Consider the following 27510-nt stretch of genomic DNA (forward strand, 5'->3'; position numbering starts at 1 on the left):
AGTCATTGGATTTGGATTTATTTACTGATTTGCCTCCCAGATACTGACTGTCACTGAATGGTAAACGTGGCCTGTGTCCCTGTCACAGAGCCAGGGAGAGCCAGCCTGTCCAATATACCTGGTCAGGGCCCATCCACGGGGGGCCTCAGTGGACCCCGGCAGCCCCTCCACTTCCGGGTCTCGACTCTGGCTGCAGCTGGTGCTGACGCCTTGGTACTGGCCTGTCCCTCCTTCCTTCCAAATGCTGCCCCTTTGCCAAGACTGCTTTGCCTCACGTTTCCTCACTACCCGGCTGGCATTGCGCGGGCGTGAACGGGGGTGCTCATGTGTTTCTGTTTTCTGAGGGTGTCAGGTTAGCGTTCCCTCTGTTGGCAGCTCTGGCCGAGAAGAGTTTTGTGCAACCCCGTGGTCCTTCCCCTGACCCCACTGGTCAGCCTCCCTCGGACGCCGTCTCTGAGGGCACAGGCTCCCTGGCCTTGTCCCTGGGACCGTGTCCGGCATGATGTCTGTCCTCTCCCCCCAGGCCCTTTCAAGCCCTGCCAGCACCTGTTTGAGAGCTGGGCCATCCGCCTGGCCGTGTGGGCCATCGTGCTGCTGTCCACGCTGTGTAATGGGCTGGTGCTTCTCAGCGTGTTTGCCGCCGGGCCTGGCCCCCTGCCCCCCGTCAAGTTTGTGGTGGGTGCCATCGCAGGCGCCAACACTGTGACCGGCATCTCCTGTGGCCTCCTAGCATCCGTGGACGCCTTGACCTTCGGCCAGTTTGCTGACTACGGGGCCCGCTGGGAGACGGGGCTGGGGTGCCGGGCCACGGGCTTCCTGGCTGTGCTGGGCTCCGAGGCCTCGGTGCTGCTGCTGGCTCTGGCCGCCGTGCAGTGCAGTGTCTCGGCGTCCTGTGTCCAGGCCTACGGCAAGGCCCCCTCCCTGGGCAGCGTGCGAGCAGGGGCCCTGGGCTGCCTGGCGCTGGCCGGGCTGGCCGCGGCCCTGCCCCTGGCCTCGGTGGGGGAATACGGGGCCTCCCCACTCTGCCTGCCCTACACCCCGCCCGAGGGCCAGCCGGCGGCCCTGGCCTTCGCCGTGGGCCTGGTGATGATGAACTCGTCCTGCTTCCTGGTCGTGGCCGGCGCTTACATCAAACTGTTCTGCGGCCTGCCGCGGGGCGAGCTGGGGGCTGGCTGGGACCGGGCCCTGGTGCGGCACGTGGCCGGGCTCGTGCTTGCCGACGGGCTCCTCTACTGCCCCGTGGCCTTCCTCAGCTTCGCCTCGGTGCTCGGCCTCTTCCCCGTCACCCCCGAGGCCGTCAAGTCCGTGCTCCTGGTGGTGCTGCCCCTGCCGGCCGGCCTCAACCCCCTGCTCTACCTGTTCTTCAGCCCCCACTCCCGGGAGGACCTGCGGCGGCTGTGCGTGGGGGCCCCGGGGCCCCTGGCCCGCGCGGCTGCCAGCGAGCTGGAGAAGAGCTCCTGCGACTCCACACAGGCCCTGGTGGCCTTATCCGATGTGGATCTCATTCTGGAAGCTTCTGAAACTGGGCAGCCCCCTGGACTGGACACCTATGGCTTTCCTGCAGTGACCCTCATCTGTCAGCAGCCAGGGGCCCCCAGGCTGGAGGGCGGCCACTCTGTGGAACCAGAGGGGACCCACTTTGGGAACCCACAACCTTTCATGGATGGAGAACTACTGCCGAGGGCGGAGGGAGCCGCTACAGCCCATGGGGGCCTGTCCACCAGTAGGAGCGTCCAGCCCCGGGGCTCAGCCCTCGCCTCACACTTATAAACGTCCCTCCCCGTTCTTCGCTTCTCTCTCCCCTCCATGAATGATGGCTGCTTGTCAAACGAATTTAACCCAAACTCAGCAGCTGGCCCGTAACAGGGTGGCCCAGGCCCGTCTGCGCTGGTCTCCGCTCTCCGTGGCCATCACCAGGGTGCTTCCAGCCTGGTTTCCTCTGGGCCTCTTCCCGGTCATGTCTGAAGCTGTGGGCCAGAGGTCTGCAAATCTGCCTGAGATGGTGACAGGCAGTGGGGACTGAGCATGTGCAGGCGCAGGGAATGACGGGCAGCAGCACCGACAAGAGGACCGGCCGCCACGGGCATTTGGGCATCTGCCCCCTGACTCCTGGTGGCACGACATGTGTTGGTGTCCATTAGCCCTGAGATGTGCTGTGCCAAAAGGCTGCATATTAAAATGAGTTTGGGACGATATGACACACCACGGCCATTTCTTACAGAATCAAGTGCATTGTCGTGTAGGGAAGGCTCTGAGTGTTCCTGCAGCAGTAAAATTGTTGGCCTGTGTTTAACCCACTTCCCCAAATTATTTAACGACAGGTTTTGTTTGCCTGTTTGGTTTCCGTGGAATATCTCAGAACGTGTCCCAGAGTTCCCGCTCCCACACCGGCCTCATCTCTGTACTGCCTGGAACTGCCCAGTGACCCCACAGTGTGGCACCCGTCCTTGAAGGCCCTGAGCCCAGCTTGAGCTGGGTAAAGTGGGTGAGTCATCAACCAGAAGAGACTGCACACTCTGCTGCCCTTCCCTGGGAAGGTGGGGACGAGCCTGTCCTGGTGGGACCAGCCTCGGCCCCTGGTGCCAGGGCAGGGAGCAAGGGGTCCCACATATGCCCCCTTTGCCCCCCAAGCCCAGGTGCTGGAGACACTTCTGCCCTCGGTAAGAGAGGGGCTCCCAGCTCCTGGCAGATGTGCACAGGCGAGCCTGTGGCTGGCTGTCTGGCTTCCCTCTGGCCCTGACTTGCGTTCCTGTTTCTCCCTCACATGCCACATCTCGCCAAAGCCTAAATGTTGGAACCGCTGCTGCTGTTGTGAGGTGGGATGCTGGACTCAGACAGGTCTCGTTTGGGCCCAGAGTAGCAGCTTGTGGCCTTGACGTAACCACTCTGCTTCATCATCAGTGAAACAGGGGTGATGGCAGTGCCTAAACTCTGCAGGTTCTGGAAACCCCCGGAAGGGAGTTGTCATGTAAAGAGCCTCGCTTGGTGCCTGGCGCATGAGTACCTGGGAAATGTTAGCTGTTCTTGTTATTACTCACCAGCTCCACACAGGCGGCCGTCTGGGGGCCAGCTCAGCTTGAGGAGGAAACGGAAGGGTCCTGGGAGCTACTCCTGAGAGGAAGGCAGGCCCCTGGGCGGGGAGCCTGGCAGCAAGGCTGTGGTTCATGGGGACGTTGCTGAGCTATGAAGGGACGGCAGGCCGTGAGGGAGGACCCCCCCCCCGTCACCTTCTGAGGTCAGTGGGGGAAAGCAGAATGCTCCCCAGAAAGGACCCCTGCACCACCTGACCCTGTCCAGGAGGTTCCTCAAACATAACTCCCAGGTCTGGACAGAACCAGAGGAAGTCGCCTCTGCTGGGAGGTTTGGGGAAAGATGCCTCCGCAGGCCATCTTGGAAGCACCGACTTGCAACGTCCTGGTTGAAGGATGAAGCAATGGAAGGAAGGGGTCGTGGTCTAGTAGGGTGGGTCACCTGTCAGCCCTGATAGAAACTGAGAGTGGGAGGGTGGGCTGGGCGCTCTCAGGGGCCCTTGGCAGGAGCCAGAGGCGACTTGCCAAGGAGCAAGGAGAACGTGGGGTGGGTTGTTTCTGGGCAGACTGCGTCTGGGCTCATCCCCCAGCCGGCCCTGGCCTCACCAGGCAGCCCTGGGCAGGACTCCGAGTGGCCCTGCCGGCACCAGCCGGGGGACAGGTTCTGAAGCCACAGCCCCACCCGCTCCCAGTGCTGCGTCCCTCAGGCTGCCCCAACCTAAACAAGACAACCTGGGAAGGGGCCGCCTGCTGAGGGAAAAATACACACTTGGCTGGAAAGGGAGCTTTATTTGTATGTGTTGAATTCCCACCGCAGCTGAGGGATAAATAGCTGGCCCAGCCTCGCTCAGAGACTGCCCACGAGGTGGGTGGCAAAATCTGTTCTGATTTAGATCGCTTTGGGGGAGCAGTGGGGAGGGGCAGGGCTGCAGGAGCGGGGAGCGTGGAATCTGCAGAGTTTATGTGACCAGTCACGTATGTCATCTCTCTCTAATTAGGGGTTGGAGCTGAGGCGGGGCTCAGCTCGCCTGTCCTGGAACGGAGCCGAGTGGCGAGCGGGCACGGGGCAGGGCAGGCCCCACCCCTGTCCCCTGCTATAACTCAGGGACACCAGCCCTGTGCTGGGTTTCGGGTGCGTCACTCAGCAGTGCTCACACAGCCGTCTGTTAGCTGTGTCATCACCCGCGTGTTATGGGATGAGCCTGGGGTGGCACACAGTCGGCGACCCTGAGTCCATGCTGTCAGCCCTGCCACCATTCCTCAGGCTGGGAGTAGGGACCCGGGCTCTTCTCAGCCCTCCTCTCACTTGCGTTCTCTAGCAGGAGTCCTCGCACTTGTTGAGTCAGGTGGACAGATGGCTCCGAGTAACTTGCACTTAGAGTCCCTGCAGTTGGACGCTTTTTCAGATGGCTGCCGTGCTGAGTGACGTCCATCCTGCCTGTGGGCCAGGGTGCCTGGGGCTCCGCTCGCCTCAGAAGGCACGGGACCCTCCGGGCCAGCTGATTTGAGCTGAGATTGTCGGTCAGTATAGGAGGCAGGGGGACGGCATATGTGCAAGTGCTGAGGCAGCAAAGCTGCGTGTGTTCAGGAGCCCGCGTCGGTCCGTGTGCCTGTGGTGTGGCGTTGGGTGGCAGGGGCAGGGGCAGAGGCAGGGGCTGGCCCAGGTCCTGAGGGCCAGGGCAGGAGACCGGACTTGTTTTTCTAATTGTAAAAGGAAGCGGCTTGGAGGATTTTAAGGAGGGAAGTCAAATCTGGCTTTTGTATCATCAAAAGATGATTCTTGCTGCTGTGAGATGCGTGGACGGTAGAGGGTCAAGGCTGGGAGCAAGGAGACAAGATAATGGGTGCGACTAATGCAAGTGCCGGATGATGGCGGCTGGAACTCGTTAGAGCTGGAGGCGGGGATGGGCAGCTGGGGATGGACTGGTTGTGCAGGGCTTTGTCCTGCAGGAGGCGCTGTGTCCGTCCCGCGGTGCCGGAGCCCATCTCCCTTCACATCCGGGCTTCACCCCAGGCAGCACATGGCATTTCCTGGCCAGCGACCGGTTTCAGGATGGTCCAGTCGCAGGGACTTTCGTTTATGACCGGCTGGACGTAAGTAAGGAGGCGCATAGCTGGCTGGCGCTGCTGGCCACTGCGGGAGGGGGCAAGTGTCAGGGGCCAGCAGCCTGGGCGAAAGGTGTCACTCTGGATGGCAGAGTCTGCGGCCACCAGCACAGATGCTCACCCTGCCCCTTGCGACCACCCCCGTCTGACTTGGGGTATCATTCACAACTGGCCCCAGCTGGCCACTAATGGGGTCTGGGAACCCCAAATTGGGCTTCACTGTGCATGGGTACAGGAGACAAGCCCGGGCTTCAAAGAGAGCAGTGACTGACTGGAGAACTGGGTTCAAGAATGCGGGAGAAGCTGGGAATGTGCTCCGTCTGTCACTAATGGGCTGTACAAAATTCACGTTCTTGTCTTCTGGGCCTGAGCCCCAGACACACGTTCCGTGGCTGCTGCGGACTGAGGGCCAAGGGAACTCACTCATGGCAAGTGGACTATTGTGACGCGTGCTCCGTGCACGGTTCCCCTGTGGGGTCACAGCACCACTGGACACTGATAGGACTTCAGTCCTAACAGCTGCCCTCTGGGAACTCTCACTCAGCATGGCACCCTCTTTCCACTTCAACTAGTTTCTGTCACCTAACAGGGTAACAGAGGCAAGTCCAAGTGTCTGATAAAATCACGAGGATTCAAGTTTGGCACCTAGTTGTTCAGAGTAGGACTTGCCAGGAAATGAAGCGAGGGACGGAAAGGGAATGTAAAAATCCCTCCTTAAATTTGTAAGATTGTTGCTTAATCCCAGGTCTGATTTTCTCACCACTGTTCTAAAACACTAGCACAATACTTGGTACACAGTAGGTGTTCAATAAATATTTTTGAACAAAAGAAAGTTATACCACAGTAATTCTGACGAGCTGTGTAACTCAAAAAGTGAAAGCTGCAGAAAAGTTAACCAAAGGGTACATTACCTTATTCCCACGTTGTATATGACTGCTGAAAACCTAGGAAGGCCTGGTGCTAACTGAATTGTTTCTAACAGCTCTTTGCATCTGTGTCAAACACCCAGGGTCCCTGGGGATGTCAGTAAGTTGGCAAAACAAAGGGCAACAATTCCAACTGTTTACCATTCTCATTGTGTAGCTCTCCGGCCCGTTTGCTCCCAGACACACATGCAGGATAAACACGTACTCAACATTAAATGATTATTTATTTTTCAGGTTTAAAAGGTTTCAAAATACGTATGTCAAGCTAATTAAAACAAACTACGCTTCGAGAATCCATGTGGAGCAGAATGGATAAATACACAAGGTCTGCTTCACACGATACAACAGTGATAATGTCATCAGAGAAAACACTCGAGAAAGGCAGGCCGACTAGACCATCTTGGCAGAGATGCATCAGCTAAGTCGGCCCGGCCGCACAGCCAGACCCTCAGCACCAGGCCGGAATCTCTTCTCAGGGCTTCCTGGCTGCCCAGCCTTCCTTTTCTGGGTCGTGCTGTGCACTTCTGAGTCGCTGGCCTCTGGCAGGTCACCAGGTGTCTCCTGCTCGTCAGCCTGTAGGGTGAACACGGGGGCACAGCAATGCCAGGGCGGACAACCAGGGGCTTCCCGGCCCTTCTGTGCTGCTTCCTGTACACACCATTCCCTCCAGCAGCAGCTTCTCAACTTTTCGTATATTTTCATTTTGTATTTCCTTCCACAGTGACACTAACTCTACTTAATCTGAAAGATGTCCTAACTCAGCAAGAACCAGAATGTGCTCATCTGTGTCCCTGCCATTTGTATTTTATTAAATGAGGAAACTGCCAACGTAAACTGGGGAAGCTTTTCCTTCGCCCTCCTCCATGATGGTCCCCTAAGAAAACCCAGCTTCCCCTCCCTCCTGGACCTCTCCCCCCTCGCCGATTCCTGCAAAGTCCCTTCTCAGTGTTAATAAGACATCAGAAGAAGGATCCGAGTCGCCTCTCATCCATGATGCCCACAGGATGTAAAAAAGTTAACCAGCTGCCGCCTGCCCTCTAGTGTTGCCAGCAGGTGACAACTGCTGGGAAAATGTGTTGGTTGAGCTACGAGGCTATTTTCCTGAATAATCACTTAGAAGCTTCCAACAGGAGAAAAAGATCAACTCGCCATCCTAGAGTACAGTACACATTTGGCAAATCTAATAAACACCAATACACATCTAGATACAGACCCACTTAATGGGCTGACAGCAGCAGCAAGATCAGAGCTGTACAAACATCATACCTTCTGTTTCTGTCTTGCATGCTTCTCTGTCCACTGCCTGGCATTCCTGAGGAAGACTGGCTTATTGTATTTAAATTCTGAGGACTGACACAGACAAAAGAAAAAGCGTCAGCGGAGAGAACAGGGGCCTGCAGTAGCAGGTGCCAGCTTCTCCCGTGCCTCCCAAACGGAGAACAGAAGCATCGAAAAAGCAGGCTGTGTGCCGAGAGTAGACGCAACAAGAACACCTACTATGTCAGCCATGAGCGGGTCATCGGGGTTGGGCTCCGACATGAGCAGCTGAATGGACGTCAGGACAGTTGCAATGCTGAGGGATGGTCTCCAGGCACCCTGTGAGCGCGCACACACACAAACACACACACACACACGACTAAGAACGTGGCCCTCCAAGCCAAGCTGTCCCAACAAGCACCACTGATGGCTGCGGTCAAGCCCCGTACCCACCACTCACTTTTGGCGGCAATTTGAGAATATCCAGACAAATCCTTCCAGCAGAGTCGATGTTCGGATGATAGATAGGAGTCAGGAAGCGGATCTGAGGAGGTTCAAATGGGTACCTTTGAAAGCACAGGGCAACAGAGAAACTTTATTAAAAGACTGCTTCTTAACACATTATAAACAGCTTCCTGGAAAACAGCCTTTGAGAGGTAAAACTGTTCTGCCCCCAAGTGTATCATGGAAATCTATAAACATCAAAAAGTTGAAATGACAGCATTAAAAACACTGATATCCCTGTATGACGTGGACCCAGCCAGCCCACCCGCTAAGTACTTCTACATTAAGTCATGATAGGACTCATATGAAAATCCAGGACCTTCAACTGTGACATTTAACACTCTTCCAATAACTGCGTCTTACCCTGTACTCTTAGAATCTAATTCACACTAACCTCTCAGGAATGATAACTTCCAGCTTGAACACACCTTTTTCATAAGGTGTGTTGGCCCCACCTAATATTTCTTAAAAGAAAAAGAAAGAAAAAGTTAAGAGGTGATTGGATGACCTGAATTACACCACAGGGTCTTCCAGAGAAGCTGGGTCTAGGGCAATAATTCTCTCTCAGGGCTTTAACCAGGCCTCATACCATGAACCCCAAAAGGTGAGGGTGTCAAGCCAAGGATATACAGGAGATCAAACAGAAGTTGGAACATGAGGGCCATGGATCGAACACGGCCTGCACATCTGCTTTGTCTGGACTGCGGATTCTAAGCACTTCGTGTCCTGTCCAGCCTCACAGATATGAGATAAATGCTGCTTCGGAGCGGAAGCCCAAATCTTGGCTACACATCAGCAGAAGGTGTAGCGTAAGGCCAAAGTACCACCAAGCCAACCTTGTATAAATGCAAACTAATTCAGGGGAGGCTGGTGGGCAGGCTGCCCTCGCACTGTTGCCCACTTCACAGGAATGTACAGATCCCAGCGCCATCACCTACGCGCACGCAGATCGCCCATCTGGTCCCTGTCTTGCCAGCATGTGATGCCTGGCGGTGGCTCCGTGGCTAATAGGTCCAGCTCTCTCTTCAGACGTGATGCTCTCTGCATGATCCCCAAGTAACAGGAACCCCACACCGTTCACTAGGCCACACTAAAAGCTGGCTGTACTCTAGGGAGAAAAGGGACAACCATGAAATAGCACAGGTGACAGGGGTTTTTAGCACATGGCTTCAATTAAATGAAGGACAGAGATTCCTCATCCCAACCCTGTTCTGAGAAGGGAGTCTGAGTCTTTTCCATTCCTTCTTGTTATCTATTTAAGCAAACAAATTTTAAAAATAAAGTATAAAAGATGCAAAAAGTCCTACGAACAAGAAGACTAGCTATTTTATATCAAGGTCTGTTTCCACTGATAAACTATAAACTCCTGAGGCAGAGCCTGGGTCTAACTTTGCTCACGCAGCATCCTCAGCACGGCTGGCACAGAAAGGGATGGACAACTACCAGCTGCGGGAGGAAGCCTATGTGTGCTTGGCAAGGACAGTGACACGGACAGAGCCACGACTCTGAGACATTTATAAGCTAATGCTGAAGTGTCTGAGGTGGATGTAAATGTAACTGATTTGTAACCAAAACCTTAACAATGCAAATGATCTACTTGGGTGGTGAGGCTGCGGTTGGTGACTACACAGCCAACCCACAATCCTCACTGATTTCTTCCCTTCTAATCCTTCTCCTGCCTATAGCTTCCAGGACCAAGTAGAACAGAAGAGCTGTCGCGTACGGAAAGATGCCCAACATCTAAGTCACTAGGGGAAATGCTAATCAAAACCACAAAGAGCCAGAACGTCACACCGCCAGGATAACTATAATCAAAAAGATGGTATCCACTGTTGGAGGATGTGGAGAAACTGGAATCTCCATACGTTACCAGGGATGCAAACTGATGCAGCTGCTTTGGAGAACAGCCTGCCGGCGCCGTCCAGTGTTTAACACAGACGACCTTGGGACCCTGCAGTTCTCCTAGGTTTACACTCAAGAGAGCTGGAAACACACGCCTGTGCACAAATCTGTACACAAATGTTTTTAGCAGCATTATTCATAACAGCTAAAAAATGGAAACAACCCAAATGCCTGTCAGCTAACGAAAACACAAAATGTGGATTTAAGAACTATATAAATGACTTCAAATCTTGCATTTCTAGCATCAGGAAGAATCTGAGTCACTTACATTTCCAAATTATACTTTACGATATTTTGAGGGAAAATTCTACAGTATATTTGAGGATTCAAAAAGATCTCAAGATACAGCCCTACTAAATGTCAAAGATGCATGATACTGTATCTATAATTAATAACTTTTATTAGACAGAAAGCTCTTAAATGGCAAAGTTCCCATTTTCTTTCTTTATTGCTTAAGTGACTGTTGAGCTTAATAAATGATTTCAAATAAAGGGTGAGAGATCAAGTGGGCATGTTAGGAAAAAAGGTCACCTTTTCAAGCTAGGCCTTCCATGGCCACGTGGTCTTGGCATGGTCCCTGCCATTTCAGGATCTGGTTCTGTTTTGTAGCCTAAAAACTCAGTTTGGCAGCAAGCCTCAAGTCCATACGGCTCGTATGTACTAGTTCATGCCAAGGTCACTGACAAAGGCTTAAACATTAATTAAAAGGTCAATTTATTACTCTGTGAAACGACAGCAACAACTTTAATTCCACACATTCTCTCCCTAAACTATTTGTACTCGGAGAACTAGCGAGAATCAGAAGCTGACGCGGTGGGCGTGGCCTGTGGCTGGTCGGGCGGTGCTAACTGGTGACTGACAGGCGTGTAGGGCTGCGGACGGGCCGGGTCAGGACTCGCTCGGGAGCTGCGGCCAAGGTGCAACGCACGGTGCCGCGCTCGCCTTTTCCTCTTCCCCAGCCACGCTGCTCCTCCACGAGCAACGCGCTCTTTCCGGAAGACTCGTGCAGAATTAATACCGCGGTCGGTGAATTAACCTGGTAGTAGGATCCCGCACCCGCCTTGCACGTGAACCCCTCCCTGCACCACGTCCAAGCTCCTCACACACCTTGAGGCCCGTCGCCCAGGAGGTCGCGAGGCAGCGAACCTCGCCGTCTACAGGCGCCTCCTACTGGCAGGTTTTTACGTCTTTTTCTCAGCAAGAGCCTCCACGACCTCGACAGCAGCAGCCCCGGGTACGCGGGACCGCGCTGGCAGGCGCGGGGGCGCGGGGCGGGGGCGCCTTCTCCAAAGCCCCCCGCGACTGTGTTCGCGCCGAGCGGCCCCTGGCCCGGGCGCCCCCACGCCCCCGACCCGGTCGCGCGTCCCGGGGCCGCCGCCGAGGCCCCTCCCGCCGTCCCCCTCTCCGCGCCGGCCGCCGCCGCTCTCTGACGGCCCGTCACGGGGCGCGGTCCGGGGCGGGTCCCTGGTGGCGTTAGGTGGCTTTCCCGTCAGCGGTGCCTCGCGCGTGACAGCCCCGTGGTGCGCGGGGCCCGAGCCGACGCCGCCAGCGAGCGTCCGTCCGCCGTTGCGACTCCCCACAGGCCGACCGCCCCGACCCCGAGGCGCGTCCGCCCCGCCGCTCCACGGCCGCTCTCCCGAGGGCTCCTCCTCGGAGGGAATCCACACGTCAGGCAGGAGGGGGACTCACCCCAGACCCACGGGACCTCCGCGGGGACCGGACACGGAGCCCCTCGCTCCCCGAGCCGACCGCCTCTCTGCGCCAGCAGCCACCCGCGGCCACCCGCGCAGGCGCCGGCCGGTGTTGGCGTCGCCCCGCCTCCCGCCCGCGCGCGTCGCCATTGGCCCGCGGCGAGGCAGGGAGACGAGCGCAGCCGCCCATTGGCCCGCGCTCTGAGGCGCGTCGCTTCAAGTGGGAGCGCGCGACGCTGCGGGTTCCGCTGGGACGCCGGCTGCGCTGGTCGCCGAGTGCTGCGCGCGGCGGCGCTGCTGCAGAGGCCGGTTCCGAGGCCGGCTCTGTTGGTCCGAGCAGGGCAGGCGCTGGGGACCGCCTCACCGGAGGGACAGCGAAGGGAGCGGGAACATTGGATCTGGCGCGGAGGGTCGTGGTGCTTCCCGTCATTTGTTTTCAGTATTTCCCTTTGGAGGAGGCTGTGCTTCCGAGGACGCGTCTACTGAGGCCGATGGATGAACGTGACGGATTGCAGATGTAGCGCAGCGAGGCGTCCTGGCCGTTAGAACTCAGACCGAAGCGGCGCCCCTGGACGCGGCGATTCCTCCCCCACCGCGAAGGGTCCTGCGCCGGGCGGATCCTGCCGGCTCCTGACCCGGGATGTACCTGCTGACATCAGCCGGCGCAGCGAAGGCCCACAGCTGATGGGCTGCAGAGGACCGGCTGGAAGCGACTGGCCTCTGGGAATAGCCCCCAGCCGCACCCCAGCCTCATCTCACTGATCTCAGCTCATTGCCGGCTTTGGAACAGCGATCGCTTAGCAGAGACGGCCAGTCTCCCACGTTGCCAACCAGCTGGGCCCACTGCGGTGATGTCTGCTTGTAGTCCACACCGGGTCCCCCGTGACCGCGCGTGGTCTGCCCGAGAGACCCACACATTCACTAGGGCTCTGTCCCATTCCCGCCCTGGGAAGCCGCACGCTGGCCGTCGGAATGAACCACCTAAAGCGGCTTGTGGATGGTCCTGCTATTGTCCGGTCCAGCTTCCGGCTGGCGGTCGGCGTCCTGCACTTACTGTGGGCATTGTCGTGAAGTGTTCGGGTCGTGACTCTGGGATTGGCTGCTTCTGTTACTACTGACGTTTTCTGGCGTAACCCTTCAATGTCTTATTTTCTTCCTACGCCAACTGTAACTGTATCTCAATTACGGTTCTGTCTTCAGAACTGAAATTGATTTCTTCCTTGGGTGGTTCTCTCGAAACGCGTCTTAAAAATGTCTCTTAGAAAAAGCAGGAACTATTGAGTCTGGCGGAAAGAAGAGATGGGATGACAAAACGAGCAGATACCTGTTGTTTTGGCAACCAAATTGAAAGGATTGGATGAAAGAAAACCGAAAAAAACTCCTTGGGCTAAATGTACAGTTTGCATTTGTCCACCAGAGGGAAGTGTGGTAACTGGTGGGAATGAAAGCCAGGCTCCGGATTTTCATCAACTGTACAGGTCTCATTGCTTTTAAAAACAGTATTCTAATACTGTAATTTACTTTAAGTTTCTTCACTTTATACAAGAATATATATACATCATGGCCAGCTCACTTTATACATTTAAATGTGCACAAATTATATTTAGTAACTGTAAATTAATGCACATAGTAAGGAAAACAAGGCTTTATAACGTATATATTATTACACCTTTTTATGCCCATTGTTATTCACGGTTTACAAAGATGCTGTAAGACTTAATTAGAATTTATAAAGTGTTTAAGGATACCTACTGTGTACAAGATTGCTCTTCTCCCCGCTCACACTGACACGGTGATAACTACATGTTAATGTATTATATGTTATAACGTTAATAAAACTCTAGACGTAGAACCAGGTACTTTATGCCTAGTTTTCCCCAATGGAAAATAGGGATAATGATTGCTTCTCTTCCACTGCAAAGAAGAGCTGATGTGATAATTAGGGAGCCAAGTTTAGTTTAGAGTCATAGCAAGAATAAACTACGACTCCCAAAATGCCCAAAGAGCTGCCGCCAGTCCAGGAGCCTGTTCCAGCTTTAGGGCAAAGGTGACCCCGCCGCTGGGTCCCGCGGCGAAGCCGGGAGCTGCGGGAGCTCGCCCCTTTCCTGGTGCATCCAGGGATTTGTGGTTCCCTGCAGACCACGGGGCGCCCCTGGGGCGGGCCCCGGACTACAAGTCCCGTGACGCCCCGGGCGCGGCGCGCCTGCGTGCTGAGGCCGCGGGAACGCGCGGGCGGCGCTGGCGGCGGAGGAATAAAGATGGCGGTGCGGGCGTCTCCGCCTTCTGCCCCCGGCTGACGCGCTCCCGGGGAGGCGGCGGCGGCAGCGCGAGCGGCAGCGACCTGGTGGCGGTAGTGCAGCCGCGGCTGCCGAGCCCGAGCGATGGCCGAGCTGGAGCACCTGGGCGGGAAGCGGGCCGAGTCAGCGCGCGTGCGGCGGGCGGAGCAGCTGCGGCGCTGGCGGGGCTCGCAGACCCAGCAGGAGCCCGCCGAGCGGCAGCCGCGCACCCGCCGCGGGGGCCCCCGGGTCCGCTTCGAGGACGGCGCGGTCTTCCTGGCCGCCTGCTCGAGCGGGGACACCGACGAGGTGAAGAGGCTTCTGGCCAGGGGAGCCGACATCAACACGACCAACGTGGACGGCTTGACAGCCCTGCACCAGGTAACCCGCGCCGTCCCTGCAGGTGAGCCTGCGACCCCGGGCGCCGGGGCAGCGCTGTCCCGCCAGCCCCCTGCGCGCACGGGGCGCCCGCCCGACCCCAGGGCCCCCGCCTGCGGGCCAGCGTGTGGCCTTCCCCGCGCCGCCTTGGGTCGTCATGGTAACTGGGGCTCGGTCCGGCGGAGCCCTGTCGGGTGACCGTCCGCACTCGCGCGGGTGCGGGCGCCTGAGCACCGCGTCCCTGCGTGCGGGGCAGCGCCGGCCGGCAGGCGCCCTCGCGGACAACTCCCTGTGCTGTGGGGCCCGCTCAAGAGGCTCAGGCCCCTGAAGGGGGGAAGCCCGAGTGGGGTGCAGGAAGCGGCCCTTCCGGAGCCACACCTCTGCTTTGCTGATTTGTGACGGTTCAAAAGCGCTTGTCTCCTGCGGCCGCGGCGCCTGGCACACCCCGACCTCCTGCGGCCCGTCTCACTCTCTTCTCAGCGGTCCCCTCCCCGCGGGCCTTCTCTGGAGAACCACCCTGACCGCTCGTGTGTGTTGGACCTATGGAACAGCCTTGCCCGTTTTCTTCTCTCCGAAGCCCTCTGTAGACACCCCACGCCTTGTGTTTAGCACAGTGCGGACAGTGGCTTGGTGACAGCTTCCCTGCTCTCACTGTGCAACAGTCTTCTGCATACACGACTGTCCGCTGACTCCACCCTCCCTCCCCGAGTGGAACTTCGTAGTTATTTCCGTGAGCTGCGAGCTGGACTCCCACTCTTAATCTTTCTTATTTTTCTTCTGCTGTCAGTGCAAAGTGAATGTGTTGGCACAAGAACACACTTCTAAATAATACTTCAATTTTGTGTCATAGCACTTCTCTCAGTGTATCAGCCAGCAGCTTAAAATTACTCCTCACCTGTTTGCATCCTTTCTCTTCACCCTATTGTATCTGTTGCTTCTCTGCTCATAACTGTGCCCTGAAGTAGCAACCAACACTTGTATGGCTTTTTGCTGTTTGAACTTATTTCTTATGCCTCTCCCCATGGGAATCTCAGCAGTGACCCTTTGAGGTAGATGTGCCAGGTGGTGTCGTTATACCCAGGAGAGGAATCTGAGACTCAGCACCATGACCTGGGCAAGAACCGAGAGGAGAAAATTAAGCATGGACTTTTCAGATTTAAATTCTAGAGCTTTACATCCCACCTAACAAAGAGCTGAATATAAATGCTGATAGGCCCACGTTCGTTATTTAAATTTCTGAACTCTGAGAAGGTGGATATTATCTTTCCAGTGTCCCTGGGATGTTAAGGTTGAGATCTGATTCTGGGAGGGACCGTTTCATGGGCTCAGAGAGGACCGAGAAGTCCATGTGAGTCACTGGGAGAGTAGTATCTCAAAGGTTAGACCTACTAACCAAGAAGTCAGTGATTGACTGTTCTGCCGGAGCAGTTTTCTTAGTGAAACTCAGTACCCTTTTCTTTTAAGGTGACTGCTAGCTGAGTTCTGTCCTTACCGTACACATTTTAGTTGCGCCCTGAGAAAAGCACCGACTTTGAGGTCACTCTCCTTCCCACACCAGGTCACCACTTTTCTGATCCCTTCTCCTGAGACCGACCTCCCTGGTGCCTTTCCTTCTCTTAAATCCCACCCCAGCTTGTGAAGTGCAGTAGTTAATACACTCTTCACATTCAGTAATCTCTTGAAATAGGAGTGGAAGGAGATGACAGCTATGGAATTTTTTTAAATACTTGCAGATGTAATACAGTTGGCCCTTCGTATCTGTGGGTTCTGAGAGCCGACTGAGGGACTTGAGCTGCTCAGATTTTGATATTCCGGGGGGCCTGGAACACACCCCCACAGATACTGAGGGACGACTGTGTAGGAATTCCTCCATATTTACAGGGCTGGCAATGAATTGAATTGAACAAGTGTCCTCAGTACGAGACAAACTCGGCTAAAGATGAAGCTACTGGAAGATCTGAGGTCAAACAAACCTTCTCTTGAGAAACCATCTCTTTGAATCATGACAAGGGGCCTTTATTGGCTCAGGAACTCTCTCATATGTGTTCCCGCAGAGTTACAATGTTTCTCCATCACCTGCAGAACTCTTAGGTACATGAAAGATTATTTTCAAAGTGAAATTGGAGCCGCTAGTAGCTGGACAAGCTACTTTATGACTGACTGTTCAGCGGAATTGAGAATGGCACCATTATCTGAGTTATTTAATTACAATCTCCATCTGGTACACAAACATGGTATGAATCATCAGCATGATTGCTTCCTTTCTCTCTTCTTTCAGCCACAGCCTCTTGACCATGTGGGTTATCCTCCTGTCATGGTGGGAGAAACCCCCACACGATGTCAGGGAAGATTTCCTCCTGCCCTGCCAGGTCACAGTAGGAGATTTGCACCTCAGGTTGTGGTGCCTTGATCCTGCTTTTGACTTAGAGACCTTTCCTTCTTGGCCGCCTTTGCTTAGGCCACGAGATGCTTGAGTCAAACATAACAAGCTCCAGGGGGCCTATTAATAATACTTGAAATAGACTGGGATAAGTATCTCAAAGGTTAGACCTACTCTGATGAAAGGCTTGGAAGTTGATACAGACTAACTAAACTTGGGTGAATAAATTAAGATTTGGTGTGTATGCCCTTAGTATAGTGGGGTCTTCAATGAAGAAGGAATTAATCTGAATACGTAACCCTTGCTTGCTCACAGAGGGATTCCCCACCTCATGTATGTGTATACACCATAGGGCACGGAGCGTGGCCAACGATCCTGCGTAGGCTGAACTTCTTGGATTTTTATTTATTTATTTTGCAAGATTGATTATTAGCATCTGTCCTGGTATCTTTAGCATTATAATCTCGGGTGCTTTCGGCCTAGATACAGGCTCTTAAAACTGTCTCCCAAATTAGTGGGCTGTTATAAGGGGCAAGTGCTTGTTTTTGGAAAGGAGATTTTTCTGGATTTGTTGAAATGAATGCAGGCTTATTCCTTCAGAATATATTATATTGACGTTTATATCTGTGTGTGGGTGGGGGGCCTGAGGTCAGTCCGCACAGATCTTTTCTCCGGACCAGTGAGATTGGTCTTTGTTTGGAGGAATCCCGAGGCGACTAGCAGGGTTCTCTGCCTGACTGGCGCTCAGGTTAGTTTTGGAAGGGCTCCAAGTCCAAGTGTGGCCTTCAGGGTCACCCCAACTGGCGTTCCACTCCTAGTAGACTCTGTCATTCTAGAGCTGCCTCAGGCCTCAGGGAGCTTAAAATGATCTTTCTCTGGAAGAGAGTGGAGAAAGGGACAGATGAGGGAAGGAGAAAGCAGTTTATATTCAGTCATGCCGAGTAAGACAGGCGACAACTAAGATACTGTGTGCAGTTCAGTACAAGACAGCACGTATGTGTGCCTGCTTGACTGGTAAAATCCAAGTTGTGTTCTTCACGCCTTCTCTTATATTCCAAGTTCATCCCCCTTCTTCCTGTTATAGTTCACCTGTGAGGTCAGCTTAGAGTCAGGACCCCAGGCCATGTGGGATTAAGAAACTCCTTAACACCACTGTGGATCCCGAATAGTCATCCGATTGTTGTGTACTTTTCCTCTTCAGGTTGGCTCAAATGATGCATGAGACCACGCTGGGCTTTTACAACCTTTGAGAGAGCAGTGTCAGTACTAAGATGTTTGGAGGACTTTAGTGGCAAGTCTGTGAGGTTTTTTCCCTGCTAAGCGTGATTTAAGGTAGTCTTTCTGTTAACTGTTGGAAGAACAAAAAATAGATCTATGATCAATATGATTGTAACTGTAAATTAGGGCCCAAAATACAGGAGAAGTCTCCTACAGCACTGCTTTCTGACTAGTTCAAGTGGCTCCATTATTGATGAGTTAAGAAAGTTTTAGGATATTAAACCTGACCTTAGAGGCAGGAAAGTTATCTTCCTATCACTGAAGAGCTGGTTAGCTACCATGTTTCCCCGAAAATAAGAGGGGTCTTATATTAATTTTTGCTCCAAAAGACGCATTAGGGCTTATGTTCAGGGGATGTCATCCTGAAAGATAGTGCTAGGGCTTATTTTCCGGTGAGGTCTTATTTTTGGGGAAACGCGGTAGTTCAGATTATTTTGTTTCCTGGTTTCGCCACTTCTCACTCATTAGCCTTGTCCCTGGAAGGCTCCTTAGGGGAGCAACGACAGGGAGGTTAGTACCTTAAAGTTTCTTCTGCCATTTATTCTTTGGCATTTATTGAAAGTCTACTTAGTGTCGGCTCTGTGCTTCTTGTTACTTGTTGCTTAGCAATTGATACATTTTAGAAACTAAATAGAATTTTGGGAATGCACTCCAGAATAGCTGGTTCCTATTTTCATTTATAATAGGAAATTGGCTACATAGTGACTTTCTATTCTAGCATTCTGGCTCTTGGGGGGTGGAGGGGGCGGATTATATTCATCAGTATTTGTGACTATTTTCATCTATGCTTATGAATGAAAATTATTCTATTTATACCTTTTTGCCTAAAGGTGGTGAAAGATGGAAGTTTGGGATCTTGAATAAATCATTAGTGGTTTAACATAGTAATAATAGATTCAGATTGAAGATCTTGACCCAGAATTTCATGTAGGGCAAAGAATTTAAACCTCGTTTGGGTTGCTAATTGAAGTGTGCTCAATTTTTTTACTTTCTTGTTAGGGTTTTTTGTTGTTTTTTTCCTGCTTTGGAAGTGTAATTTTAAAAAATTGTCTCTTAAATCTTAGAGTTTAGATTGTTACCAGTATAAATAAATTTTATGGGCTTGAAGTTTTATCAGGTATGCAGAGTTTATATTTGTTTCATGAGTCCATTTAGCTGGAAAACTGAAGCCTTAGTTCTCAATATTGAAAATTGACCTGTTTGAGGTTTCTAATACAATATTGCACTACACTGTAATTATGGGATGGGTTTATTTAAAAACTTAGGAAAGACTTTGTACTTAGTGTAGTTAAATATTGTAATACTGTGACAATCTGTCAGAATCACACTCTAATGCAGGTTTGGAAGTCCTGATTGGCTGTTACACCTTCATGATTACTTGCTGGACAAGGGGGAGGAGTCCCGTGTCTCCCCTATGATTTGTGCTTTTAATGAACTTCTGGTAATGCCGCCAGGGAATTCCCGTTTTGACCTGGTAGCCCATCTTGAGACATCTTTATTAGGCTCAGTTTGGCCCATGGCTGCCAGCAATGATTTATTGACTAAACTGTGGTTTTCTCAGGTCTTACTTGTAACTGATAAAAATGAAAGATGCTGCATTTTAAACCTGGGAAAAAGAGCCCAGGACTTCACGTTGGCAAACACGTGCATACACTTAATTAGTGTAAATTCTGCTTTACTGCCAAACAGTCAAGGTGAGAGACGCGGAACTTCCGAGCTTCTCAGGCTTCCTGTCAAGTCCTTCTCAGCCGGTCCTGCTGTGGCAGGTGTGAGACTCGGAGGCCAAGTAGCTTCATCATTTACCTGGTGTTTCCAGCCTGCGCTGCGTCGCCCCGTGGAGAGATCTATCAGATGGTGCTACTAGACCTGGAATAAAAAGGAAACTGTTTCAAACAGTTTCTGTGACCATAATTAGAATTTCGGATTGTTGCACTTGTTTCTGTCCGCTTTAGAGAGTGGCTACACGCTTCCTCCCGGCAGCAGGCGCTGGGGCTTCCGGCTGTCACCTGCCCTCCCCTTGGCTCGGTCCTCGCCTCCTCTGCACAGTGCCCTGGAGGCCTTCTCTCTGCTTTGGTTCCTGATTTATTCCAAGACTTTTTGTCTGTCCTGATAGATTATTTCTCTTGAGTGCATCCCTTCTAAGACCTCTTGCTTCTCCAAAGAAATGATTATGCGTATTCCTTGTGAATTCTTCATATTGAGTCATGCTCTGTTCTAACACTTGCAGGCTCAGGTCTCATGTATCTATGACGTACTCTCTGAAAGGCACCAATACCTGCGCAGTCAGGCTTAAGAAATAGCCTGTTAGCAAATGCAGTGGAAATGCCTTTGTATTTTTATCTCACATGAGTGTATCCCTAAACAATTTGCAATATCGTTTTACGTGTTTTCAGTGTTACATAAATGGCATCAGAGTCTACATATACTTTTCCTCTGTGCTCTTAAGAATGTAACGTTTGTAAGATTTCTCTGTGTTGTTACACAAAGCACTGGCTCATCCATTTTCACCTCGATTCACGTGACACTCACTTATTCATCGTCACAATGCCATCTGGTAGCCCAGTGGATGATTATCCTGAAATGAATGGTTTCCTGTTGGGGGGCACCTGAGTTGTTTGCAGGGTGATGATGTTTATTTGCTTGTTGTTTTGTTTTGCTAGTAAAACATGTTATGTAAATCAAAACCATAAGGAGATATTACTTCACACCCACTTGGATGGTTTTAATACAAAAGATGGACAATGCCAAATATTGGAGAGGGTGTGGAGAAATTGGGGCCCGAGACACTGCTGTTGGGGCTGTAAAACAGTGCAGCCACTTTGGGAGACGGTCTGGTGGTTCCTCAGAAGGTTAAACTCAGACTTACCACGTAACCCCCCAGTTTCGCTCTTGGGCATGCAGCCGGACAGACATGCGCAGACAAGCCTGGACCCACGCGTTCTTCGCTGCGTGTCTGCGTCACCGGGGCCTGGGCTGCGTCGAGCCTCTGCTCCTGAGGTTCCCAGTGACCCTCAGATCGCAATCCTGGCATTTCCGTTCTTCATCGTACTTGACTTTCAGCTCCGTCAACATGCTGACCTTCCTGCGCTTTGCATCCCAGGACTTCGTGACAAATCTCTTTACTTCTCTGGTTGCACTTTCCTCGTTTGCACGCCCTTTCCCACGTGATTTTAAAAGCTAGCATCCCTCCAGCCATGGTACTGTGTCTTCTCTTTACTCCTCTCTTCCCGTCTTCTGTCCACATGCCCAGCTCCTCCAGAAACATTGGCAGCTGGCAGCATTGTCACATTACTCACCCACCCTTCCCTTCCCTACAGGATTCTGGGGGTGACCCATGGGAATATATTTAAATTTGAGTATTTTGGAAGAAAGAATGAGATGATAATTTACTTATATTTTATTATTGCATTGAACATAACATAGCTCTAAATACAATAAGACGCAATCCTGTTGATTAAGTTTATTACGGTGACATATTATTAAAGTAAGAAAGTTGTGGATATGATGTGTTTAGAATTACTGTTATGAATTAGCTATCATGAGAGTATCCAAATTGAGCAATGTATTTACTGAATTTACAAGAGAAATACTGTACATGAAGTCATCTTGAGGCACTGAAGCAAACAATGTGATGGTGTTAGTGACGGTAATGATAATAGTAACAATGGCGAGAATCCAGCACAGTCCTGACAGAAACAGCTTCTAGATGTAGCATTTTCCCTTCCTTAAATTCAGCAGATTCTCATAGTGTATGATCTCATGGCTGAAAAGAGGGAAAGAGACCTCTGGAGAACCCGATAATTCTCAGCTGGTATGTTACACACACACACACACACACACACACCACCACCCCCCAAAAGGTAAACAGAAAATGCAAGGACAAACCAGTTATGATGGCGATTTCACAGCAACCAGGTGGGATCTTAGAAATGGGACATAAACTGAGAAAATGGTAAGCTCCTGCTCTGTGTTACGTCCTGGTGGTGTACCCTGCTGGGCTGTGGTCTGAACTCCCTGGGCTATCTTCATAGCTGTCAGAGCGAGGGACTGCTTCTGATCATATGGAAGTGCCTTCCAAGAAGTGGCCACTCACCTGCAGGCACTTTCAAGCCCCGCCCCCTCTCAGCTGTTCTTCCAAAACCACTTGGGTTTTTCAGAGACAGCTGTCAGGCATCCTGGTCAGCCCAGCGGAACCAGCCATGGGGGCCTGCTGTCAGGGGTGTCGTGTCTGGCACAGGGGTGGAGATCGGGGCCAGGGGGGACTCCCCGTGGGCCGTGTGGCCAGTGGTGCTGTGGGCCGCGTTAGTGAAGAGGCCGAGCCCTGAGAACACACCTCCCTGAGTGGCCTTGGTGAAGCCTTTTCATCGCTGACTGTTTCCTCAAGAGTTTAGAGCAGAATCAGAAAAGGGATCCTATTCTGTGGGCCTCTTGCCTTTTGCCATAAACAGTGTTATGTTGGTGGACACTTCAGGTTTCATCGTTTAGTCGCCTTTCCCTCACTACCAAACACAGACTATTTTGTGTAAATTGAGGTGGGAGATGACTTTTGAATTACAGAAGCTACCATGTTTCCCCAGAACTAAGACCTAGCTGGACAATCACCTCTAATGCGTCTTTTGGAGCAAAAATCAATATAAGACCCAGTATTACATTATAATTATACTAAAGACCCGGTCTTAAATTATAGTAAAATAAGACTGGGTCTTGTATTACTTTTTGCTCCAAAAGACGCATTAGAGCTGATGGTCCGGCCAGGTCTCATTTTCGGGGACACATGGTAGCATTGGGATTCTCTGTGCCCTGAGGTGTCTGCTACCAGCCACCTGCCCTGGGTCAAGCTCAGGTGCTCGCGGACGTGCCTGCTGACACAGGTGCACGTGTCTGAGTGCACTGAACACGAGCATTAGACGGCATCTTCCCCATCAGGTGTAGTCACATGTTTGTCATATAAGCAGGAAAGTTCAATCCTACCTATACTCGGAGTATCGGGTCAATAACACCACTGCTGCAGTGCTTTCTGGGAGGGGGGCACTGCACAGTCCTGGGGTCCTCTTAGGAAGTCATCGTGTCTGCCGAGGAGTTCAGTCTGGCGGGGAATTGGCTGGCAGAGAACCCCATGAATTATAATGAGCACTCACCGGCGTGGAGACATAGGTGGTAGAGACGAACCACGGACATGGGAAGGGCAGCTGGGCCAGGCGTCACAGAGGAGGTGACGTTGGAGTGGAGTGTTTGAGAGCACATGGGAGCTCCATGCAGGGAGGGACACTGCAGGCGCGGACACGGCATGTGAGAGAGCTGCTAGGGATGGGGTGTGGTAGCTCAGCAGCACGCAGGACAGTTTCAGCCGTGTGCACGTTAAGTCATGTGGTCCTCATTACGACACCCTGAAAAAACGTAGTTGTCGTTCCCATGTGCAGACGAGGCCATCGAGGCAGAGAGAGTTCAGTGACTTACGGAGGGTCTTATGGAGCTCAGTGACTTACGGAGGGTCTTATGGAGTTCAGTGACTTGCAGCCGGAAGCGTGAACCTAGGCTCCCGGGCCAGCGCGCTCCGTGGGGCCAGCGCGCTCCGTGGGGGCCAGCACCCCCAGTCCTCGGCACACGCGGCCACTGCCTGGTGCGCCTGCGTCTGCATCAGCTGACAAGCAACAGAAGAAGACTTTGTGACACGTGAAACACACGGATTCCAATCTCCGCGTCTACGATGTTGCATGGAGCCCGCCCCACGCGCTGGCTGACTGCTGGCCAGCTGCGCTTGCACGCAGAGCGGAGTGTTTGCACGGGGCCTGCCTGGCCGCACAGCCTGAAACCCCTCCTCTCTGGCTCTGTACGGAGAAAGCGGGCCGACCTCTACTCTGAATCAGTGCCCTGGACTGTCTCACAGCATGTTGTTTTATACAATCACACAGAGCACGTGCTAATACTTATCTTTTTAAAAATCTGTTTTCAGATTTGTTATCTCATGTGTCCTCAGATCTACCTGGAAATAAAAGGAAGGGTACGTGTGGAACTTTCCGTCTCCCAGCCAGGAAGCGAAGCTGTGGAAATATGGGATGGCTGTGCCGTCAGGGCCACTCTTCTGCCTGCGCAGTGTCTTCTCTGTCCCCTGTCCTGTCCTACAGGCACAGTTGGGCTTGGACTCAAGGCCGCACCATAAAGGAGATGGTGGAGACTGATGGCAGGAGCCAGGGAACGTGCCCCCCTTCAGCGCTGCCCGGCTGCCGTGGGGTCTGAGCCTCGCTGCCCTGCGGGGTCCCCCTAGGTCCGAGCACAGCCAGCGAGGTGCCCTGGAGGCCTTGGGCTTGACTGCACAGAAGCAGCCCTCACCATCAGAGCACACGGCCATTGCTCATTGAATTTCCATGAAGGACCATTGCGAGATCCAGCTGTGGGAAAACCTTTGCCCTCACAGTAAATTTTGTATTTTTCCCCCAGGTTTCCACTTGTTCATTATTCTATCTTTGGAACATGAGGTTTCTACCTTTTTGCTATTCCTGATCTTGTCCTGGGCTCAGGAATGTCTCCTCTGAACAAGCAAAGGAGGGAAGGTTTCCCTGTTACCTCGGCACTACCGCTTGGCCAGTCGGGGAGAGTGGGTCTGACTCCTCTGCGTTTGTCATTTATCGCTTTGTGTTGTTGTCAGTGCCCATTTCCCTGTAGCAGTCTGCAGGCTGAACTATAGGCCGTGTTTCTTCAATTACTGAGCTTGATGCTTCCAAGGAAAGACAAGTTAGTTAGATTTCTGAAGTCCTAACCACTAGCACCTTCTCTTTCAGCCCCAAGAGTGAATTTATATTATCAGCAAAATTGATTGTACCCGGATTTGGTCTGAGGGCCCAGCAGGAATAAGATGCCACCTTCAGGGAGATAGGCTGCGTTTCTGCTCACCGCCAGTGTGCCCTCGGCCCTGATGCCTGAGGCAGAGCGACGCAGGAGACCTTGCTGTCCCGGGCGGCCCGGGGCTGCAGCTCACACACCGCGCCGCTGTCAGGCTAACGAGCGCACAGCTGTCAGCACGCGTAGGTGTGCGTGGATGGCTGGTGCTTTTCACTGCTCGGAGCTGTTACTGCAGAGGGAAGGCAATGCTGTAAACAAGAATTGAACCCTAGTCAGTGAGATGCGTGTGTTGGGGGAATTCTCATGAATGTCTGAAATGGGATGAATGGGGAAGGGACAGCCGAGTGACAAAGTGAGGACGGTACCGTGTTACTGGTGGGCTGCGGGGCACGTGGGCATTTGGGGACTCGCTGAATTCCTCCATCTCTGTGTGTGGACATTTTCCATATACGATACTTGGGTAAAATGCCTAAAGGGTGGGACAGGAAGTGTGGGTTGATAAAGCAGCTGGGCGTGGCAGTGGGGAGTGGCAGGGCGTGGGGCACGGGCCGCTCACGCTCTCCTGGAGAAGGCACCTGCGGCCCCGCTCCAGCCGGCTGGCCCTTTGCGGGAGTGTGGCCACTGTGCTGCCAGATGGTCTCAAACCGGAAGATTTCAATGTGAAAAGGCTTTGTTCTTAAAAATGCCACATGGGCCAAACACAGTGCTTTTAATTTACCAAGTGTTTTTCCACCCCTAAGGTTTCAATTTTAGAGAAAAAATTGCAGGTGTGTTCTTGAGTTGCTATAGTACCACGTGACTTTGCAGAGAGCTCAGCTGTAGCTGAGCCCTTTACCATAACCTCGGCTCTCCTGCATGTGGGCTGTTGTACAGATGTGCTGTGCCAGGGCCACTCCGCTGCATTCGTGGCACTGCCCAAACAGGGCTTGTCGGGGGCAGGGGACAGCTGCGAGGCTGGGCAGCTTGGCATTGATTTCCCTGGGCTGGCTTTAGGTTGTTAAGTATGGACAGGACAGCAAGCAGACCTGCTAGCCTGCTGCCCAGATGGAGTTAGTTCCTGGCTGTGAGTCACTTCGGCTTTAAGAGAAATTAGCGAGATGGGGATCAGAAACAGAAGACTAAGATTTCTGGGTGTTGCCTGTTTGGGTGAAGTGGTGTCACAGTCCACGCAGGGTCCTAAGCTCTAAAAATGTCTGTGTCATCCTTTTCACCATCGGCATTCTGTCAGCCGCCCGGCCCTTCTACCTCAGGACCCTTCTCAACTCCCTTCCGCTGCGATGTCTCCACTGCCAGGGCCTTTCTTCAAATCGTCATCCTCCAGCCTCGATGTGGTTCCCAGGTCGTGTCTCTGCCTCACGCTTCTGCCCGCGGTTCCGTCTTCCCGCCGCCGTTCCCGCTCTAGGATGCAGTTCGCATATACCAGTCCTTGCCTGAAAAGCTCATTGGTTCCCTGCTCCCTTCGGGTCACGGTTTGCCGTGGGGACAGGGACCTGCATTGCTGCCAGCCCACCCTGCCAGCCTCTCTTCCTTTCATTTCCCATTAGCCTGTGGGGTCAAATTCAGACTCTTCCGGATGCCCCGAGACATTCTCTTCAGGTGTTCGTGTTTGTCCCACCCCCGCCTGAGGATACACATGCCAGATTCTCACCATCCCAAACAGCTGCCTTTTGTTTTTTTCTTCCAGACCTTTGTATGTGCTGTTCCCTTTGCTTCTTCCCCTCTGTTCCCTCCTCCTTGTCCTTCACAACCTCCTGGGAAGTGTCCCCTGGTGCCCCAGACAGTTGGTGACTTCTCGGTCTGCAGTAGCACACTGCATGTCCAGCTCTCTGTAGATGAGAGTGTGGTTCCGCTGCAGGCACGTTGCCACGTCTCTGTCCCCACTGAATGGTTAAGTCGGATGCATCGCCCCTGCGTGGTGTGGCCTCAATAAATGTTTGTTCCATGAATCAATGGAAAAGCACTTTACAGTCAAGGAACATGTTACTCAGATGAATTCTTAACCCGTCCTTTGGTAATGTGAGTCTGTCAGATCCGGGACTTAAATCTGTCTTCTCGGGTTTTCTGCCTGTGCTAACAATAGACTCGATGGGCCTCAGCCGCCAGCGGCCGTGCTGGTGACTCGGTTTGCAGCCCCTGAACGCCCCTGGCCAGCTGGGGACTCATTCTTCCACTCCGGGCTCATGTCTTCCTTCTCCCTAATCCTGCCTTTAATTTACTTCCTTCTCTTATTAATAGAACTTGACTGTGGTCTGTTGGCATCTACTTAAACGTACAGTTATGCTAAGTGTGTAATGTTTGCCCTGGTGTGGAAAGGAGCGTCCTGCTAACTCCTAGGGACTAAACAAGGGTGGTGGGAACAGCAGCAGCAGCTGACACTTCACTCTAAGCCTGACATGAAGTGTTTGACACACATTAGCTCATCTGTGACCCCATGAAGTAGGTACTGGGATCCGTGTGCTGTGCTGCAGGTGGGGAAATGCAGCGATGACTTGTTTCAGAAACACGAAACTCAACAGGAGACCTGGGACTTGAACCCAGGGAGTGTTGTTGCGTGGCCGGCACCCTGCACGGGACGGGTGGCTGTACAGCGGCGTCCTCAGTATCTCCTATCACGTAGGACCTTGCTCGGGAGACATGCCAGGACGTGCCGAGGACAAATGTTATCTTGCCAGTTTTGCTCGGCAGAACCCTTGCTGAAAATATGCTGGGAAAATAATAACCTCTTGTTGAATATCTCCTTTTAGGGATAAAATGTGTGGTACTCATTTCTGAGAATTTAATCTTCCCGTGATTTCTTGTGGCTTTTAATCGTTACCCAGCTCAGGTCCCAGAGTCGCCTGCCTGCTGACCGCAAGGCCCGCTGGACGGCCCTGGCGTGTTGCCTGTATGGCTTATGAAACGCTTGTTTATGGGCACAGAGGGATCTGACTTGAATAGGAAAGT

The 27510-nt window shown here is 52.8% G+C and overlaps 3 protein-coding genes across 6 annotated transcripts in view; 2 read left to right on the plus strand and 1 right to left on the minus strand.

The window, feature by feature from the left end:
- LGR6 (leucine rich repeat containing G protein-coupled receptor 6) overlaps positions 1–2200 on the plus strand; it is a 74663-nt gene extending 72463 nt beyond the window's left edge. The window contains exon 18 of the mRNA XM_019750849.2: positions 524–2200. Coding sequence (XP_019606408.2) covers positions 524–1770 — 1247 coding nt within the window. The 3' untranslated portion in view covers positions 1771–2200. The remainder of the gene's footprint in view (positions 1–523) is intronic.
- A 4066-nt stretch (positions 2201–6266) lies between these two features.
- UBE2T (ubiquitin conjugating enzyme E2 T) lies at positions 6267–11543 on the minus strand. 4 transcript variants are annotated; one of them, XM_019750827.2, is made up of 7 exons: positions 11414–11543; positions 8761–8930; positions 8217–8286; positions 7779–7884; positions 7559–7657; positions 7328–7411; positions 6267–6634 (listed from the first exon to the last, which is right to left on the minus strand). In XM_019750827.2, the coding sequence occupies exons 2-7, from the start codon at positions 8867–8869 to the stop codon at positions 6476–6478; spliced, it is 627 nt and encodes a 208-aa protein (XP_019606386.1). In that variant the 5' UTR covers positions 8870–8930; positions 11414–11543; the 3' UTR covers positions 6267–6475. The 4 variants fall into 4 exon arrangements, with proteins under 4 accessions (XP_019606386.1, XP_019606389.1, XP_074173239.1 ...); XM_019750830.2 differs by lacking the exon at positions 11414–11543 and adding an exon at positions 10832–11390; XM_074317138.1 differs by lacking the exon at positions 11414–11543 and adding an exon at positions 10256–10822.
- A 2105-nt stretch (positions 11544–13648) lies between these two features.
- Positions 13649–27510, plus strand: part of PPP1R12B (protein phosphatase 1 regulatory subunit 12B) — a 102341-nt gene continuing 88479 nt past the window's right edge. The window contains 1 exon segment of the mRNA XM_074317136.1: positions 13649–14072. Within this exon segment, the coding sequence (XP_074173237.1) occupies positions 13797–14072 (276 nt within the window). The 5' untranslated portion in view covers positions 13649–13796.

This window comes from Rhinolophus sinicus, linkage group LG12 (assembly GCF_036562045.2).
Source record: "Rhinolophus sinicus isolate RSC01 linkage group LG12, ASM3656204v1, whole genome shotgun sequence".
Classification (NCBI taxonomy): domain Eukaryota; kingdom Metazoa; phylum Chordata; class Mammalia; order Chiroptera; family Rhinolophidae; genus Rhinolophus; species Rhinolophus sinicus.

Bases quoted from the DNA above. Each gene is read 5' to 3' on its own strand.
- UBE2T (XM_019750827.2), bottom strand. From the start codon at position 8,869: ATGCAGAGAGCATCACGTCTGAAGAGAGAGCTGGACCTATTAGCCACG. The intron at 7,885-8,216 runs GTTAGTGTGAAT...GTGCTTTCAAAG, and splicing joins GAAGTTATCATTCCTGAGAG to GTACCCATTTGAACCTCCTC. The intron at 7,658-7,778 runs GTGAGTGGTGGG...GCGCGCTCACAG, and splicing joins TTCTCAAATTGCCGCCAAAA to GGTGCCTGGAGACCATCCCT.